At 36.8% G+C, this 19,728-nt stretch overlaps 1 protein-coding gene across 3 annotated transcripts in view; it reads right to left on the bottom strand.

The window, feature by feature from the left end:
- DTWD2 (DTW domain containing 2) overlaps window positions 1-19,728 on the bottom strand; it is a 174,477-nt gene that overhangs the window by 129,386 nt on the left and 25,363 nt on the right. For all 3 annotated transcript variants that reach the window (XM_037739738.1, XM_017531884.2, XM_017531885.2), the window contains exon 2: window positions 3,027-3,117. In XM_037739738.1, coding sequence (XP_037595666.1) covers window positions 3,027-3,117 — 91 coding nt within the window. The remainder of the gene's footprint in view (window positions 1-3,026; window positions 3,118-19,728) is intronic.

The following is a 19,728-nucleotide window of genomic DNA, read 5'->3' as shown; positions in this document are numbered from 1 at the left end:
AGACAACAGATGCTGGAGAGGATGTGGAGAAATAGGAACAATTTTACACTGTTGGTGGGAGTTTAAATTAGTTCAACCATTGTGGAAGACAGTGTGGTGATTCCCCAAGGACCTAGAAATAGAAATTCCATTTGACCCAGAAATCCCATTACTGGCTATATATCCAAAGGATTATAAATCATTCTATTATAAGGACACATGCACACAAATGTTCACTGCAGCACTATTTACAATAGCAAAGATGTGGAATCAACCCAAATGCCCATCAATGATAGACTGGACAGGGAAAATGTGGCACATATACACCATGAAATACTATGCAGCCATAAACAACGGTGAGTTCGTGTCCTTTGTAGGGACATGGATGAACCTGGAAGCCATTATTCTCAGCAAACTGACACAGGAACAGAGAATCAAGCACCACATGTTCTCACTCATAGGTGGGTGTTGAACATGAGAACACATGGACACAGGGAGGGAAGCATCACACACTGAGGTCTGTTGGGGGGGACTCGGGGAGGCACAGTGTGGAGGAGGGAGTTCGGGAGGGATAACATGGGGAGAAATACCAGATACAGGTGATGGGGATGGAGGCAGCAAACCACACTGCCATGTATGTACCTATGCAACAATCCTGCATGTTCTTTACATGTACGGCAGAACCTGAAATGCAGTAAAATACATATATATAAATTTTTGAAAACTTTTTTTTTAAAAAGGCTAAGCATGATGGCTCATGCCTGCAATCTTAGCACTGTGGGAGGCTGAGGCAAGAGGATCACTTGAGGCCAGGAGTTCAAGATCAGCCTGGGCAACACAGTAAAACTCGGCTCTATAAAAAATAGAAAGAAAATATTAACATTGTCACAAATCAATGAAATACCCACATTAAAAAAGCTATGTTATATCTGAAGCCATACAATGAAAAGGCACCATATTGTATATACTGCAAAATGAACGCAGTATTTGCCATCAAATCTCAAGTGATTTGGATTTTTTTTTTTTTTTAAGATAGGGTCTTGCTGTGTAGCCCAGGCTGGAATGCAGTGCCACAATCAGAGCTCACTGCAGCCTAAAACTCCTGGGCAGAAGGGATCCTCCTACCTTAGCCTCCCAAGTAGCTAGGCCTATAGACATGCACCACCACACTTGGCTAATTTTTTTTAATTTGTAGAGATGGTGGGTCTCGCTAATGTTGCCCAGGCTAATCTCAAACTCATAGACTCAAATGATCCTCCTTCCTCAGCCTCCCAAAGTCAGGCCTCCTCAAAAGTCAGGCTTTGAGTTTGCTGCTAGCCTCAAACGTCAGGTTTTAACCAAAACTGCTATGGCCAACAAGCTATCATTTTACATAAATTTGAGCTGTACATGTCTTAAGTTTAACTGCAATAAAATAGTGCTAGTGACTAAATTGTCAAAATCCTGACAAAAGCATGATGCTGTTAAGACTGAGGAAAAGGCCGCCCACCAAATGGAGTAGTTAACACTTTGCAATAAAAGAAAAAGTGTTTTTAAGTCTGAGGCATGAGAATTGCTTGTCCTGGGAGGCAGAGATTGCAGTGAGCTGAGACTGTGCCACTGCACTCCAGCCTGGGTGACAGAGGGAGACTCTACTTCAAAAAAAAAAAAAAGTGTTTTATCATTTGAAAGAAATTTTTTTTTTTTTTTTTTTGAGACGGAGTTTCACTCTTGTTACCCAGGCTGGAGTGCAATGGCGCGATCTCGGCTCACCGCAACCTCCGCCTCCTGGGTTCAGGCAATTCTCCTGCCTCAGCCTCCTGAGTAGCTGGGATTACAGGCACGCACCACCATGCCCAGCTAATTTTTTGTATTTTTAGTAGAGACGGGGTTTCACCATGTTGACCAGGATGGTCTCGATCTCTTGACCTCGTGATCCACCCGCCTCGGCCTCCCAAAGTGCTGGGATTACAGGCTTGAGCCACCGCGCCCGGCCTTTTTTTTTTGAGACACAGTCTTGCTCTGTCACCCAGGCTGGAGTGCAGTGATGCAATCTCGGCTCACTGGAACCTCTGCCTCCCAGGTTCAAGCAATTCTCCTGCCTCAGCCTTCTGAGCAGCTGGGACTACAAGTATACAGCTAATTTTTGTATTTTTAGTAGATATGGCGTTTTATCATGTCGGCCAGGACGGTATCAATCTCCTGACCTCATGATTCACCCGCCTCAACCTCCCAAAGTGCTGGGATTACAGGCATGAGCCACCACGCCTGGCCGATTAATTTCTTTCATGTCTCTGTTAAAGTCTTCAAGTGACACAGACTTTACAAATTTAAAAAATAATTATACCTTCTTAGAAAGCCTGATTGTGTCTATGATGTCCTCAGTTCCTAAATACTGAAAGACTTTTAACTATAATTTGCACTAAATACATTTCATAGTATGCATTGAGTAGTTTTGTATTAATTATAATTTATGGTTTTCTATGACCTCCTTCCTCCCCGCTTCATTACACAGCTGATCAAGAGTTACAAACACACATATACACTGGCACATACGCATAATTTTACCAGTACAAGAGACTACTGATTTTAAAATCTTTACATATAGTATGCATTATAAAATATACATGTTCCTTCTATTCATCTAAAATAAACCAAAAATTTCTTTATACATTCACACTGTAAGACTAAAATTGCCAAAGTTACCTCTACTGTAGCAAGAAAAGACATCAAGGAACATAAGCTATGACCAAAATTTAAAAAGCAATGATTTTCTTAGCTCTTTACTCACAAATCTCATTTTTTCTTCATACAAAATTGTTGGAGTTTTAAATTTCTATACTATTCAGTAACACAGATTTTATGAAATGTTATCTCTGTCTAGAGCACATGATTCTATACTATCATATGAAATTAAAAAGAAACTATCTTTTCCAAAAGAGAAAGCATTTATCATCAACTTCTTTTCAGAAATGCTAAAGAGCTGGTGAGGATAAGCATGTTTATCTTGGTGTTTCCTCTTGTGGACTCACATTCTGTTTGAAATGGTGTATTTTACAAAATCTTACCTCTGCTGGATGCTGAATAATATACAAGTGGGTAGAGATAGGCAGAGGGTGCGCTGGGAGAAATGGACACAAACACACTTTCTGAGGCCGGCTAAAAGGTAAAAAGAAAAATAAAACTGGTAAATTTTTAAAATACAATAACAATTTCTTAAAATGAACTTAATCCCACTGCATTTATACAAAGAGGTTTGCTAAAGCTGACTTCTTTTCAAAATAAAATACCAAGAATGAATTTAATCAATCAGACTTTAGACATGAGAATTTAGAGAAGATTCAAGTAAATTCTTTACCACTTACGTAGATTAATGCACCTCAAAAAAATATCTTATCTTAGTTATATTTAGAGAAAGAATACTTATAAGTCACCTGGTCCCTTTATTCAAAAAAGACACTTCTAATTTGCATTCCAAATCAAGAAGAGATCCCACATCAGAGAGAAACCTGGCAACCCTTCTATATCATTTGAAGTTGAGTAAACAATAAGATGATAAAATATTAAAATACAAATACCATCTAGAGAAAAATACTAATCAGACTTAGCCATCAATCAATACAGAGGGTTTATCAATTGTGAGAATAAACTCAAATAGGCATAACCAAATTATATTTGGCTAGAGTATACTAAAAGAGCATTTGCCTTTCCCATTTAACTTATCCTTTGTTACTGTTTACACTGTCATTTTCATTTTACTTGCTTTTTAGTGCTTTACTATTGTTTAGGTAACTCTTATACATAGTACAAAGTTCAGATAGAATTAAAGGGTATACTTCTTATCTCTGCCCTTCAGCCTATGGTATTCTCTTCCTTTAGGGGCAACCAATGATGAGTTTTTTATGTGTCCCTCCAAAGGTACTGTATGAATAAACATTTATATTTTACCATTAAATCTTATATTTGGTATGCATATTTATAATGTGAAATTCATTAGGCAGCCAGAGTCCAGATATGGGAGTAAATTTTTCACAAATGATTACAGGCCAATGTTATATGCCATTACAATATTATACAAACAAATGTTATTTGTTTGTAAATGGAATTTCCAATAAATAGCATACACACTACTACAAAGCTGATCACTGTCAACTCTTTCCTCAACTTTACTTATGTGGAATTTTAGACTGAGGCTAAAAAAATGTTTATTAATAAATCATAGAGTGTGGGTAAATTGGCTCAAACATCTATTATATATAGCCTCTCATTCTGTAAGAAACTGCCAAATCTATGCTCTGAAGAAATGATCTAAATATCTTAGCCAGAAGTAAAATCACATGATATATGACCCCACCTTTTCTTTCCAACCCCACTGAACTTGGAAGGAAAGATTAACCCAAGAAAAATCAATACACCTGATTTCCAGTGACTTCTGAGATGATTTGGTATGATTGTTCTGCCCCACACTCGATTTCCTCTCAGGAATATGAGGAGATTTATGAGATGGAAAGTCTTTCTGTGGTCACAAGAGGAAACTCAAAAGAGGGGCAAACGGCAATTGATGGAACTGGGTGCACTGACAAACAGATAGAGGACTGCTATAAGAAAGGATTCCTTACTCAGTAGAAAGAGGAACAGGATGACTATAAGAAAGGATTCCTTACTCAGTAGAAAGAGGAACAGGATGAGGTACATTCAAATTCTAAAAAATAAGATTCTGATTCTTTATATTAAGTTAATCAAAACCATAAACTAAAACGATTCAAAAAATAAATAGATCATGCAACTGAAGAATCAAGTAAAAACTGATGTTTCTCCAACATAACCAGGCAAATTTAAATAACGTATCTATATCCTAATAGTATTCCAATGTGGTGGGTGGGATTTTTGTGGTGGGTGAGTTTGACTTTGAACTTTTTAAAATCTATTCAAATTTTGACTAAAGAAAAGCTGTGAGTCCACAAACATTAGCTTTAATCTCTTTAAAAAAAAAAAAAAAACAAAACGAATTTCACTCTGTTACCAGGCTAGAGTGCAGTGGCACAATCTCAGCTCACTGCAACCTCTGCCTCCCGGGTTCAAGTGATTCTAGTGTCACAGCCTCCTGAATGGCTGGGATTACAGGCACATGTCACCACACCCAGCTAATTTTTTGTATTTTTAGAGAGAAAGGGTTTCACCATGTTGGCCAGGCTGGTCTCGAACCTCTGACCTCCAGTTATCGGCCCACCTCAGCCTCTCAAAGTGCTGGTGAAACAGAAAATTTTCCTTGACCCCTTTCCAGACCTCATGACAGGAGTGCCTTGCTTACTCAGCCCATAGCTCTCAACCCCTGAAGCCCTAGAGGGTGTGTGTTACGGAGCTTTACACCAGCACCTGTGGCACCCAAGCTCTTGTTTGGCATCCAGGAAAAATCAGGTCACCTGAATTAATTGAAGGGTGGTAAACATGGAGGATTTTATTGCTAATGAAAGAGGCTCTCAGTGGGAGGGAAAGCTGGAAGAGGGATGGAGTGGGAAAGTGATCTTCCCTGGAGTCCGGCTGTCCCTGGCTAGATTCCTCTCTGAAGCAATGCTGTCAGCCATCCCACTCAAGTCAAGCTACTTTTCTCCAACGTCAAACTGCAGTCTCCACTGTACAGCTGCCTTTCCTCCTCTCCCCTTCTCTTCTCTCTTGTCGGTTGAGTCAGGGGGTTTTCTGTGTACAGGATGGGAGTGGAATGGGCCATGTGTGGTTTCTGAAAAGGCAGCATTCAAGCGGGAAAAAAGAAATGCATGTTCTCACTTTGGGGCACAGTTACAGGCTGGAGGGTGGGGCTTCACCAGGGACCTCGCCCTTTTCTGCCTAGAATTTCTCTGGCTCCTGTTCCTATCACTGGAATTACAGGCGTGAGCCACCATACTCAGCCAACTTTAATCTTTTACAGATAAAAATCCTAATATGATAGTATCCTGTGTTGCCCTAATAATATTTTACCTAAAAGGCTGATTTTTTTTGATAAATGGGTTTCATTTTAATTTAGCACCAAAGAGTTAATATCAAGCCACAAAACTTTTGACGTGAACTTGCTTTGCTAATCATTTTCGACGACAGTATTTTGAAAGAATTTATTTCATGTATGTGCTTGCAAATAAGGTATAATCTTGCAAGATATTCAAGATTGCTCTGTCATTGGGCGTGAATGAAGTAGGTTTCTTTGTATCATTGGGCATTTGAAAGAATGTATAAAAAGCGCAGGATGACTCCTAACTGGTATGTAATGTTTCCAACTTTGCTATTTGAAAGTTCAAAGCCAGTCTGACTCTTGATCCTTAAATACGTGCTTTTTCTCCTCTCCAGAAGCTTTGAAGATCCCTTTGTCTCTGATGTTCTGAAGTTTCACAATCATGTGTGTTGGCATAAGTCTTTCCCCATCCTGTTCTGAGTGGATCCTTAGGCTCTAGAAATTGATTTCTTGCAGAACTATTTATTGATGACCTACTGTGTGTCTGGTTCTATTCTAGGCAATGATCAAACATACAGAATCCTTGCCATGGAGGATATCACATTATAGGTAGATATTGGACATTCTGCGGTGATCCAACAACTTCCTTATTTTTTTTCCTCTTCAATTTCCATCTTCTTGTCTTTTGGTTCTTCTTCCTCAGAGTCTTCAATTTCATCTTCCAACTCGTTTATTAAAGTTTTGCTCCTGCTATATGTTCAATTTTCAAGGGCTCTGTATTATTTCATAAGCACATAACTTCCTTTCTCTCTCTGAAGATTATCTTTAACAGTTTTATTATTTATTTATTTTACTTCTTGCATTATCTCAATATCTCTACATTTTGTTGTCCTGGTTATTTGTTTTGGTCTCTATTTTTTTAATTGCATTTTAGGTTTTGGGGTACATGTGAAGAACATGCAAGACTGTTGTATAAGTACATACATGGCAGTGTGATTTGCTGCCTTCCTCCCCATCACCTATAACTGGCATTTCTCCCGATGCTATCTCTCCCCAACTCCCCACCCCCTGCTGTCCTTCCTCTATTTCCCCTCCAACAGACCTCAGTGTGTGACGTTCCCCTCCCTGTGTCTATGTGTTCTCATTGTTCAACACCGACCTATGAGTAAGAACATTCAGTGTTGATTTTCTGTTCTTGTGTCAGTTTGCTAAGAATGATGGTTTCCAGGTTCATCCATGTCATTACAAAGGGCATGAATTCACCGTTTTTTTATGGCTGCATAATATTCCATGATGTATATGTGCACATTTTCCCTGTCCATCTAGCATCGATGGGCATTTGGGTTGTTTGCTATTGTAAACAGTGCTGCAATGAACATTTGTGTGCATGTGTCCTTATAGTAGAATGATTTATAATCTTTTGGATATATACCCAGTAATGGGATTGCTGGGTCAAATGGAATTTCTATTTCTAGGTCCTTGAGGAAATCGCCACACTGTCTTCCACAATGATTTAACTAATTTACACTCCCACCAACAGTATAAAATTGTTCCTATTTCTCCACATACTCTCCAGCATCTGTTGTATCCAGATTTTTTAATGATCGCCATTCTAACTGATGTGAGATGGTTTCTCAATGTGGTTTTGATTTGCATTTCTCTAATGACCAGTGATGATGAGCGCTTTTTCATATGTTTGTTGGCTTCATATATGTCTTCTTTTGTAAAGTGTCTGTTCATATCCTTTGCCCACTTTTGAATGGGGCTGTTTCTGTTTTTTTCTTGTAAATCTATTTCAGTTCTTTGTAGATTCTGGATATTAGCCCTTTGTCAGATGGGTAGATTGCAAAAATTTTTTCCCATTCTGTTGGTTGCTGATTCACTCTAACGACTGTTTCTTTTGCAGTGCAGAAGCTCTGGAGTTTGATTAGGTCCCATTTGTCTATTTTGGCTTTTGTTGCCAGTGCTTTTGGTATTTTAGTCATGAAGTCCCTGCCTATGCAAAAGGCTGATTTCTAACCTTTGGTAATGAGCTACCTATTATACTATGTTTTTATAATATATATTATCATTCATCAAATGTGTTATGCAATATTTGTTATTAAAGTGAGTCTAACTTCAATTCACTTTGGGGATTTTTAGAACTATATAAAACCTCAATATAACTGAAGTTCCTCAATAGTATCACAAAATCAACTTATTTGAACTGCCCTTTTTAAACATTCTACAAAAACTGTTAAATTATCCTCAATGAACTCAAAGAAAATGTCAAATGAGATGAATTTTTTTCTTTTTTGAGACAGGTCTCACTCTGTCCCCCAGACTGGGGCTGGGGTGCAATGGCACAATCACAGCTCACTACAGCCTCTAACTCCCAAGCTCAAACAATCCTCCCACCTCACGCTCCCAAGTAGCAGGTGGAACTAGAGGTGCACACCACCACATTTGGCTAATTTTTTATTTTTTTGTAGAGACAGGGTCTTGCCATGTTGCCCAAGCTGGTCTCAAATTATCCTCCTGCCTTGGTCTCCCAAAGTGCTGGAATTACAGGCGTGAGCCACTGGGTATGGAATTCTTTTAAATAATAAATCAAACTATAATATTTCAGCCTTTTAAAATGCAGCTTTGAATATCTAAATAAGAGCCAAGTATAGTGATTCATATCTGTAATCCTAGCACTTTGGGAGACCAAGGCAGGCAGATGGCTTGAGCACAAGAGTTCAAGACCAGCCTGGGAACACAGCAAGATGCCGGGCATGATGGTGGGCACCTGCAGTCCTAGCTACTTGGGAGGCTGAGGCCAGAGGATCACTTGAGCCCAGGAGATTGAGGCTGCAGTGAACTATGACTGTACCACTGCACTCCAACCTGGGTGACAGGGCAATATCCTGTCTCAAAAAAAAGAAAAAGAAAATAATAGAAAGTTGAAATAACTAAATATAACTCTCTACAAAAATCAAGTTATCTTCGTATCCTGGAAACTTTAAGAACAATTACAAACTCTGCTCCAAAAGTCTATTTCAAAGTTGGTTGTCTGGAACTGGTTAGATTCTTAGCCCACAACAGCAAGTCTTTAACTTATAAATCTGTGCAATATTTACAACATTATTTTAAGTACAGTATCCAACCAGGACCACATTGTTTATGCTCCAGGACACACCTCTCATCTTGTTTGTAAGTCTCTGTTACTCTCAGGGCTGAATTCACTTTCTTTTATTTTAGTCATATGCATTTCCTTTAGATTCCTATTAATACTTCTAGTTAAACACTTGGCCACATACCACAAAATTTTGTTTTCATATCTTTCTCTCACTTCTAGATGGTGAACCCTCTAAGAGCAGGGTTTTCATTTAATTTTGTATCCCCTAGTACAGTGATTCCCAAACTTTTGCTGTTATCAGAATCACCTATAGGACTCATTATACTAGAAAGCAGAGCCCCAGCCCTCAGAGCTTCTGATTCAGTAAACCTGAGAATGTACATTTCTAACAAATTCCTAGGTGGTGCTGATGCTGCTGGTGGGTAAGGAGTGAGGGGGTGAAATATGTGAAGACCACAGTTTGATGTGCAAGGCTCTAGAGGTGTCTGCTCCAGTGCGCTTTTTTTTTTTTTTTCAAGTGAAAAAATTCATTCGTATCTATAGCCCGCCCACTTATCCATTCCTGTCCACACCTGAAGGCTGCCAAAGCTTGATCAACTTTTGTGAGAAGTAGTAATTAAAGAATAATAAAAAACAAGGCTATGGACAAAAGGGCTTATCCAAAGCCCTTCCCTCTGCTTGAAAATTTGATCTTTGCTTAACTAACTAGCTCTGTTACCCCGGCAACATGAAACCTACATTGCTAAGCAATACTGTATGTGATTTCAATGACCCCTGACTGGTAGATAGAATGCATACGGGCTGGAGACCTATAAAGACCCTATGATGAGACCATACTTTGGGCTTCCCTAAATTGGAACCCTAGAAACTTTCTAGAGGGTTGTTACCTAAGAGGTTGGCTCCTGTGGGCATAAAGCTATTAGGCTATCATATCTGCCTAGTGTGGAACATATCACCTTCCATCTGAGCTGGACTGTTATGCCAGACTGCCACAAGGATGCCAGCAGAAAAGGAATGCTCTACAATGCCACACATGCAAGTTGTGGCTCCTGGCCTATATCCTTCTGGTATTAGGTATGGCCTAAAGTAGTCTTATGCACCTGAATGTCTAGTAACTGGTGCTCTGCCTGGTATCTTATCCCAGATATCTGCAGAACTTAATGATTCACTTAGTCCAGGTCTTTGCTTCAGTGCTCCATTCTAAAATAATCCAAGGTTGGGCATGGTGGCTTATGCCTGTAATCAGCAAGGTCTCATCTTTACTAAAAATTTTAAAATGAGCCAGACATGGTGGTGCACACCTGTAGTCCCAGCTACTTGGGAGGTTGAAGCAGGAAGATAGTTGAAACCAAGTTCTTTGAGAATGCAGTGAGCTATGATCATAGCACTGCACTCCAGCCTGGGCGAAGGAGGGAGAGAGAGGGAGAGAGAGAGAGAGAGAGAGAGAGAGAGGGACAGGCAGACAGACTGACCCTGGCAATCAATCAAACGATCCACCTCTTCTCTCACTATCACTCTCTATTCCCTTATTCTGATAGATTTTTCTTCACGGCATTTTACAACTATTTGACATTATGTTATTTGAATGTGGGTTTCCTTCTCTATAATATAAGCTACATGGAGGCAAGAACTTAGTCTATCTTTTTCACTGCTATATCCCCAGCAAATGGTATAGAAGGCGCTCAATAGATATTGCTGAATACATAAAGAAATATCTTTTTTTTTTTTTTTTTTTGAGACAGGTGTCACTCTGTCACACAGGGTGGAGTGCAGTGGCATGATCTTGGCTCACTGCAACCGCCGCCTCCCGGGTTCAAGCAATTCTCTTGCCTCAGCCTCCTGAGAAGCTGAGATTACAGGTGTGCACCACCACACCTGGCTAATTTCTGTATTTGAATAATGAATGTATTTTTGGATTTTTTTGAAGAGATGGGGTTTCTCGAACTCCTGGCCTCAAGTGATCCACCCTCCTCAGACTCCCAAAGTGCTGAAATTACAGGCATGAGCCACCATGCCCAGCCTGAAGAAACATCTTACAAAGAGGGTTAGCCTATAGAAATACTTTATTTTGTCTGATTTTTCTTTTTAAAAGGAAGAGTTTTATGGTAAAAGAAATGAGACTATTCAATTTNTAGAATGCTTTTCTCCTCCTATACAATGTTCTATCCCACGCTTTCATTTTCTTATTTATCAAAGTTTGATTTCTTCTTTATGCCCTGTCTAGTATTTATAATACATCTGTATTACAAATGAAATTCAGAGTGTCAGGTCTTCCTTTTTTATACTTTGTGATCATTTTTGATAAGTGATCGCACATAAAACGCAAAAATATTAACTGAAAAAAGTAGTTACAAAAAAATAGCTAAGCAATTTATGTGTAAACATTGTAAGTGTGATTTAAGGTAAAACTAATTGGTTTGACTCACGATTTTATATGCTCACAAAACATCATTACCTATTTATTTTAAAGCATATTATATTTATTAGCCTAATTTTAATTACAATTACTTCAAACTAATAAAACTGTAGTTACTTAAAACATTTCAACTAGTTTTACATTTAGCAAATTTCTTTATGAGATGTATTTCTGCTTATTACCTTACTATCAATCTTTCCTCCCCGACAATGCTCTGCATGCATGATAGTGGTGATTAGCTGACCAACTGTTAAAACACCATCTCTTCCTAAACTAGTAGGTAAGTGCAGAGTTACTGCTCTCCTCACTTCTAAAACCTCTCTAGAAAGTTTAAATATTTAAATTAATAATGGATTGAATAATTTATAAACTCAACAAATTTTTATTCAAATATTTACTGCATACCCAAGTGCCAGATATTAGTCACTTGGGACAATAAAATGAACAAAGATTTCTACCCTCATGGAGCTTATTTGTTCTCACTGTGCCAGAAATAATTTTTTTAAAGTTCCTTGCTTCTCCAGGCACAGTAGTGTGCACCTGTAATCCCAGCTACTCAGGAGGCTGAGGCAGAAGGATTACTTGAGTCCACTTTTGAGGCTGTAGTAGTACACTCAGTGAATAGCACTTCAGCCTGGACAACACAGAAAGACCCCTATCTCTTAAAAAAAAAAAAAAAAGTTCCTTGCTTCCCATGAACTATTATATATACAAATTATATATATATATATATATATATATATATATATACTATTATATATACAAATAATCAGTTTATATATATAATTATGTGGCATTTTTTGACAGGCAAAAAATGCCACATAATTATATATATAAACTGATTATTTATAAATAATGAGTATTTGTTTTTTAAATCAAACTACTTCTAGAATTTATATAGACATGAGGAATAAAAATTAATATCTAAAGGAATACAAACTGGTAAATTGGGTATAGGCTTGGGAAATAACTATTAAAATATCACTGGCAGTGTTATCATCTTGCTGTGGGACCTTGGGCAAGTCACAGATTTTCAATTTCGTCCCTCATAAAACTGGTAACAAAAAGGCAATAAGTTTTGGGGAATAACTCCTGCACTACAGACAAACATTCTGGCTATTATTTTGAGTTAATTAACAACAGAAAGGCCAAAATAGGTGCTGAGATTTTTCCCTTCTCTATTTTTATAATGTATTTACAATGTGTTTTTCCGCTCAGGGGGTTTACCTTCTTTAAAACCTATACAACCCAATTAATGTTCATTACAGTCTTAAAATATAAATGAAACTTTCAAATCATTTCCCCAAGGATATTTTATGAAATAAGCTTTTTCTTCTTTTCTCATTAAGGATGTAGAAATAAATACATGGGCTTCCTGTCACACTGAGACTGACTCGCTTCCTAAACAAATGCTGTAATACAAATGTAATGTATCACTCTAGGCATACTATCTCTGACAGTCTGTGGGCTAATAAAATTATATCTGACATATGACTAGAAATGCTATGACCTACAAAAACATCTTTTAAAACTTTAATTGAAATTCTTATATAATATTCACTGAAAGCTTTTTTCTCAAAGTACTGATTATAATCAAGATAATCTTAAATAAGTAAACTTTAAAAGTTAGTGAACAGATTTACAAGTACTCTTTTTAAAGGATTTATTTTACCTTCTAAACAAAAGCAAATGTGGAACCCAGAAAAATAGTGCAGCTCAAATTTACCAACACTCAACAGAATTTTTATGCTCCCAACAGAGTGAAAAAGTAAAGAACAAAAAGTTTCATAGTTTTTCACTGAACTAGTTGAATACACTGCATTGCACATAAAAATGGCAAAAAATTTCCAATTTTAAAACTGGCTTTGGAAAACTAAATACCATAGTGCCCTCTGCTGTCTTTTTAAAGAAACTCAAATGATCTGTAGATAAAGTCATTTTAAATTTCTGAAACTATATATTCATAAAAATAAAAGTACAGCTTTACATTATTAATATTATAATACATTTTCATCTCCAAAATAGAAGTAGGTAACATCTTCCATGTCTGACTGCTTCAAGTATAAATAATAATATTCCCATACCCACCAAAATTGTTTTCCTTACTAGATTCTCATAACTGGCTTCAGGAGTGGAGGAAGGATAGACTTAGAAAAAAACCACTGTTGCGATTTTTTAATCACAGTGTGAAGTTGTACTATCCTACAACAGTGATATCTATATCTATATCTATATGTTTTAAATATACTTGTATACACATTTTTTTTATTTTTGCGAATTGGGCAGCATCCCACAACAGAACAGATTCAGAGATACTCCCAAGAATAAACGTCTTTAGATGAGAGTTTCAGAGACCTGTGCCCCAGAGGGCATGCCTAGAGCAGTAAACAAATTAGCAAGATTTCTTAAACTGTAGATTCTCATCATACTATCCTTAACAGGGAATCTTACCCTAAATATATACTGTGCTTTGAGATAATGAATAATAATAGTGAGACTCCATTATACTATCATAACTGACCAAGATATTTTTAAAGACTTTATCTCACAAATACTTTTTCCTTTTTTGATATCTAGTTTTGCGTATGTTTTATGAGGTGCATCATATACTAACATATAAAAAATGTATGTAATTAGAGAAAATAAGCCTACTTGTTAAAAATGCATCCTAATTTTTTTAAATCAACTGTAGTATGTGATAAAATAACTACACTACTGACCTAAATATGTTTGCTCCTATTAGATAATCAATAAAAGTTTTCATGTGAAATCAGAAGTTGGTTATTTGAAAGAAAATAAGACAGACCACCAGCTAGACTAATAAAGAAAAAAAGAAAATCCAAATAAAGAATCCAAAATGACAAAACGAACATTAACACCAACCCTACAGAAAGACCAAAAAAAAAAAAAGAAAAAAAAAAAAAAAACAGAGACTATTATGAACACCTCTATGCACATAAACTAGAAAACCTAAAAGAAATGCAAACTACAGGCCACTCTCCTTGGTGAACATAAACGCAAAAATCCTCAACAAAGTATCAGCAAATCGAATCTAGCAGCACATCAAAAAGCGAATCCACCACAATCTGATCAAATAGGTTTTACACTTGAGATGCAAGACTGGTTCAATAAATGTAATTCATCACACACAGAGAACTAAAAACAAAAACCACATGATCATATTAACCGATGCAGAAAAGGCTTTCAATAAAATTCGGCATCCCTTCATGTTAAAAATCCTCACAAATGAGGCACTGAAGGAACTTACCTCAAAATAATAAGAGCCATCTATGCCAAACCCACAGCCAACACCATACTAAATGGGCAAAAGCCAAAAACATTCCCCTTGAGAAGTGGAACATGACAAGTCTGCCCACTCTCACCACTCCTATTTAACATAGTATTGGAAGTCCTGGCCAGAGAAATCAGGCAACAAAAAATAAATAAAAGACATCCAAATAGGAAGAGAGAAAGTTAAACTAACTCTTTTTGCAGACAATATTATTTTTGCCTAGAAAACCCCCTCATCTCTGTCCAAAAGCTCCTAAATCTGATAAACAACTTCAGCAAAGTTTCAGGATACAAAATCAATGTACAAAAATCAGTAGCATTTCTATACATCAATAACGTCCAAGCTGAGTGCCAAATCAAGAGCACAATACCTTTCATAATAGCCACAAAAATAATAAAATATTTAGGAATATAGCTAACCAGGGAGGTAAAAGATCTCTACAATGAGAATTACAAAGCCCTGCTCAAAGAAATCAGAGATGATACAAACAAATGGCTGAAAAGCATCCCAATCACATGGATAGGAAGAGTAAACATTGTTAAAATGACCGTACTATCCAAAACAATCTACAGATGCAATCCTATTTCTGTCAAACTACCAATGGCATTCTTCACAGAATTCGGAGAAAAAAAATTCTAAAATTCACATGGAACCAAAAAAGAGCCCAAATAACAACTGCAGTTCTAAGCAAAAAGAACAAACACATTACCAGACTTCAAACTATACTATAAGGCTACAGTAACCAAAACAGCATGGTACTGATACAAAAACAGACATACAGATTAATGGTACCGAATAGAGTAAAACCCCATGCCTACAACCTTCTGATCTTTGACAAAGCTGGCAAAAACAAGCATGAAAAAAAGGTGCTGGGATAAGTAGCTAACTGTATGTAGAAGACTGAAATTGGACCTCTTCCTTATACCATATACAAAAATTAACCCAAGATAGATTAAAAACTTCAATGTAAAACCTAAAACTATAAAACCCTCAAAGATAACCTAGAAAGCACCACTACAGATAAATACATTGGAAAACATTTTATGATGAAAATGCCAAAAGCAACTGCAACAAAAATTAAAATTGACATATGGGACCTAATTAAACTAAAAAGCTTCTGCAGAGCAAAAGAAACTTACCAACAGAGTAAAGAGACAACCTACAAAATGGGAGAAAATATGTGCAAACTATGCATCTGACAAAGGTCTATTATTCAGAAACTATAGGAAATTTAAATCTACAAGCAAAAAACAACCCCATTAAAAAGTGAGCAAAAGACATAAACACTTTTCAAAAGGAGACATACACATGGCCAAGAAGCATATGAAGAAAATGCTCAATGTCACTAATCATCAGAGAAATACAAATCAAAATCACAATGAGATATCATCTCACACCAGTAAAAATGGCTATTGTTAAAATGTCAAAAAAACAACAGATGCTGCAGCAAGGCTGCAGAGAAAAGGGAACACTTACATACTGCTGGTGAGAATGTAAATTAGTTCAGCCACTATGGAAAGCAGTTTGGCAATTTCTCAAAGAACTTAAAACAGAATTATCATTCTATCCAGCAACCCCATTCATTAGGTACATACCCAAAGGAATATAAATTGTTCTACCATAATTGCAGCCCTATTCACCACAGGAAAGACACTGAAGCAACCTAAATGCTCATCAGTGGTAGACTGGATAAAGAAAATACGGTATATACAGACCATGGAATATTATGTAGCCATAAAAAAGAACAAAATCATATCCTCTGCAGCAACATGGAGCTTGAGACCACTATCCCAAGTAATGCAAGAACAGAAAACCAAACACTGCATATTCTCACTTATAAGTGGGAGCTAAACACTGAATATTCATGGACACAAAGAAGAAAACAATAGACATTGAGGCCTACTTGAGGGTGGCGGGTGGGAGGAGGATGAGGATCAAAAAATTACCTAGTAGATACTATGCTACCTACCTGGGTGACACAATAAAATGTACACAAAACCCCCATGACACATAGTTTATCTATAGATTTAACCTGCACATGTACCCCTGAAACTAAAATAAAAGTTAAGAAAAAAAGTAAAGTTTCCGAGTGGGTGCTGGACATGTATGTTAAAAAGAAAAAAAGTAAAGTTTTAGTGAGTGTTATAATTAAGAAGGCTTCAGAGAGGCCAGATGCCTAGAGAACAAAAGTCTCGTGTCTTGAGAGATGAATATAAACAGCAGCTATAAAAGCCCCTACTGAGAGTGTGATAACAGTTACAGATCAACTAAGACTGAGAATCTTATTATCATAATCATCTTATGTTCAGTTAACCTACTATTTACTTCCTTTTTATAGAAATATAAACAAATATAAAATACAGTAAACAGCTTTCTTAATAGCAAATTAATTTAATCACCATTTCCTCTGCAAACTAGTATTTTATACTTCTATAATTTCTTAAATATTACTTAGACATGTTTTCTCTCATACTTAATTCACTACATGTTCTAAAGGTAACAATTTCTTCATCTTTTTTTATGACACCAGTTGCACATCTACTTGGTAACGGAAGTTGAATAAATAATGATTGAACAAATAAAGACTGTCCACATGATTTATTCAAACTGAGCCTCCAGGTCCTCATGTAGCAGAATCCTCTGCTCCTTATTCACTGGCTGCATGAACATCCCTCCTTAGAAGCAGGAGTCAAAGGTTAAAGTAGAGATATTTTGCAAAGAATAGAATGAGAAGACAATGTTATTAAGCAAGATATCTATTTTGCTTATTCTCTCATCTTCACTTATCTAAAAACTGTCTATATTTTAAAACACAGATTTTTGTATACTTGCTTTATTGGGGGAGCATACTTCCTTATTTTACATCAATGTCCATTTTGTCAAAAAAAAAAAGCACAAAAAGAGTTAAAATTTTCTATGCTACAAAGTACAGAAAATATATTAAAATTTAGTTAGTATTACATTAATATATAAAATACAATGGTGCTATGAATCAGCCACTTATTTTGAGAGTTAAAATCTGCTTATAAAGTAGGGAAAATACATTAAAATTTAGGTTAGTATTACATTACTACATAAAAGAATAAAATAGCGCTAAAATAAGCCACCATTTTGATGCCTTCCCCCCAAAAAAGTGATTTTCATCAATGCAACACTTATGTACAGCTGAGAATTGAGTACTACTGACAGTACCAGAATGACAAAATTCCATTATGAAGCAATTTATAGATGGTGATCCAGAGCACTAACACATGCAAAATTATGAATGTGCCCATAACTCCTGAATCTACAAAAACTACCCTGAAAGTGAAGAAACTGGATATTAGCAAAATAGACTAATTTCATAAACAGTAATGATGTTTCATGGAGAAGAAAAAGGAATTAGGATTAGGGAGAAAACATAAGAGAGAGGAGGAAAAGGAGAAGGGGGAGGAAGGGAAGGGACAGGTAAAAACAAAGAATTTAACATTTATTCCACACTTTTATGTTTTAGGCACTAAGGTAAATACTTTATTTAATTCTCACAAAACCTGTCAGCAGGAGGTAGCATTTTTAGCCTAATTTAAAGATGACAAAACTAAGGCTTAGAGAGGTTAAGTAACTTTTTCAAGAGAAAACAGAGCTGGGGCTACAGCATAGTTCTGTCTGATTCTAAAATGCATGCCTTTAATCAATACATTTGATTGAGTCCATATAAGCAGTTAATGTTCAATGAAAAGTTTTAACACATAGCTCTATCTAGCTGCCCTAGATACCAGAAGACCTAGAACTAGAATTAAAACATTTCGAGACAAATAAACAAACCTGAAGGTCTAAAGAGGATCCAGAAGCAAAAGGTCAAAGCCAAACATTCATAACATTCCTGAGTATAAAATAGCTAAAAGTAATTAAGGATATATGGTTAAAGCCAGGCACAGTGGCTCACGCCTGTAATCCCAGCACTTCAGGAGGCTAAGAAGGACAGATCACAAAGTCAAGAGATTGAGACCATCCTGGTCAACATGGTGAAACCTCGTCTCTACTGAAAATACAAAAAATTAGCTGGGTGTGGTGGCATGCACCTGTAATCTCAGCTACTTGGGAGGCTGAGGCAGGAGAATTGTTTGAACTCCGGAGACAAACATTGCAGTGAGCCGAGATCACGCCACTGCACTCCAGCTTGGTGACAGAGCGAGACTCTATCTCAAAAAAAAAAAAAAAAGGTTATGTGGTTAAAAATATCATAAGAAATACGACAAGGCTGACCCACAGGAAGCTAACAATATAGAAGAGAAAAAAGACAAAGTGAGGAGTTGGAAGAAGAAAGTATTCAAACTTGGGAGATAGCTAGAAGGGTAAGAAATGATTTCATGCAAGACATGGAACTTGAGCTGTACCTTGAAACAGACTATGACTGCAGACAGCAGAGATGAGGGAGGAGCTTTTCACAGAGAAAGAATAACAGAACAAGGCATAGGCGCAAACATTAAAAAACACCTGTTTGGGGAGAGCAGTTCAGTGTAGCTAGAGAAAGAGGTGTGTGGAGGAGGAAGTAAGGAGTGGGCGGGCTGCGGACTGAACTGCAGGACTTGGATGTTACACAAAAGATTCTGAACTCCTTTCTTTACCTAAAATATAAGCATGGAAGCTCTTCAGGAAAGGAATAAAATGAGCAGACAGACATGTTAAAAATATAAAGAACTTCATTAAAAGAGAATTGAACAGATGACAAAATGGAGTTTAGGAAACTACTTCAATTAGTACAGGACTGAAAAAATTCACTGCATAGTGAGGGCACAGAGAAAAGCCAGGCACTAAAGAGTAGTTTAAATAAAAAAGTGTTTAAGCTACTCTTTAGTGCCTGGCTTTTCTCTTGGAACTTAGGAGTTCCAAGCAGAAGTCCCTCCCACCTCTGCACTCCTAAACAACACTATTCATGTTATATTACAATTACTGGCTTATCTGTGTTTCTCTCCTTAAAATTCCTTATGGTAATAACCAACTTTCATTCATTTTAATACCCCCAGTACCTAGCTTGG

Source organism: Cebus imitator, unplaced genomic scaffold (assembly GCF_001604975.1).
Source record: "Cebus imitator isolate Cc_AM_T3 unplaced genomic scaffold, Cebus_imitator-1.0 Scaffold74, whole genome shotgun sequence".
NCBI lineage: Eukaryota > Metazoa > Chordata > Mammalia > Primates > Cebidae > Cebus > Cebus imitator.
Note: the sequence above shows the minus strand (reverse complement) of the source record. Positions and strands in the feature narration are given on the sequence as shown.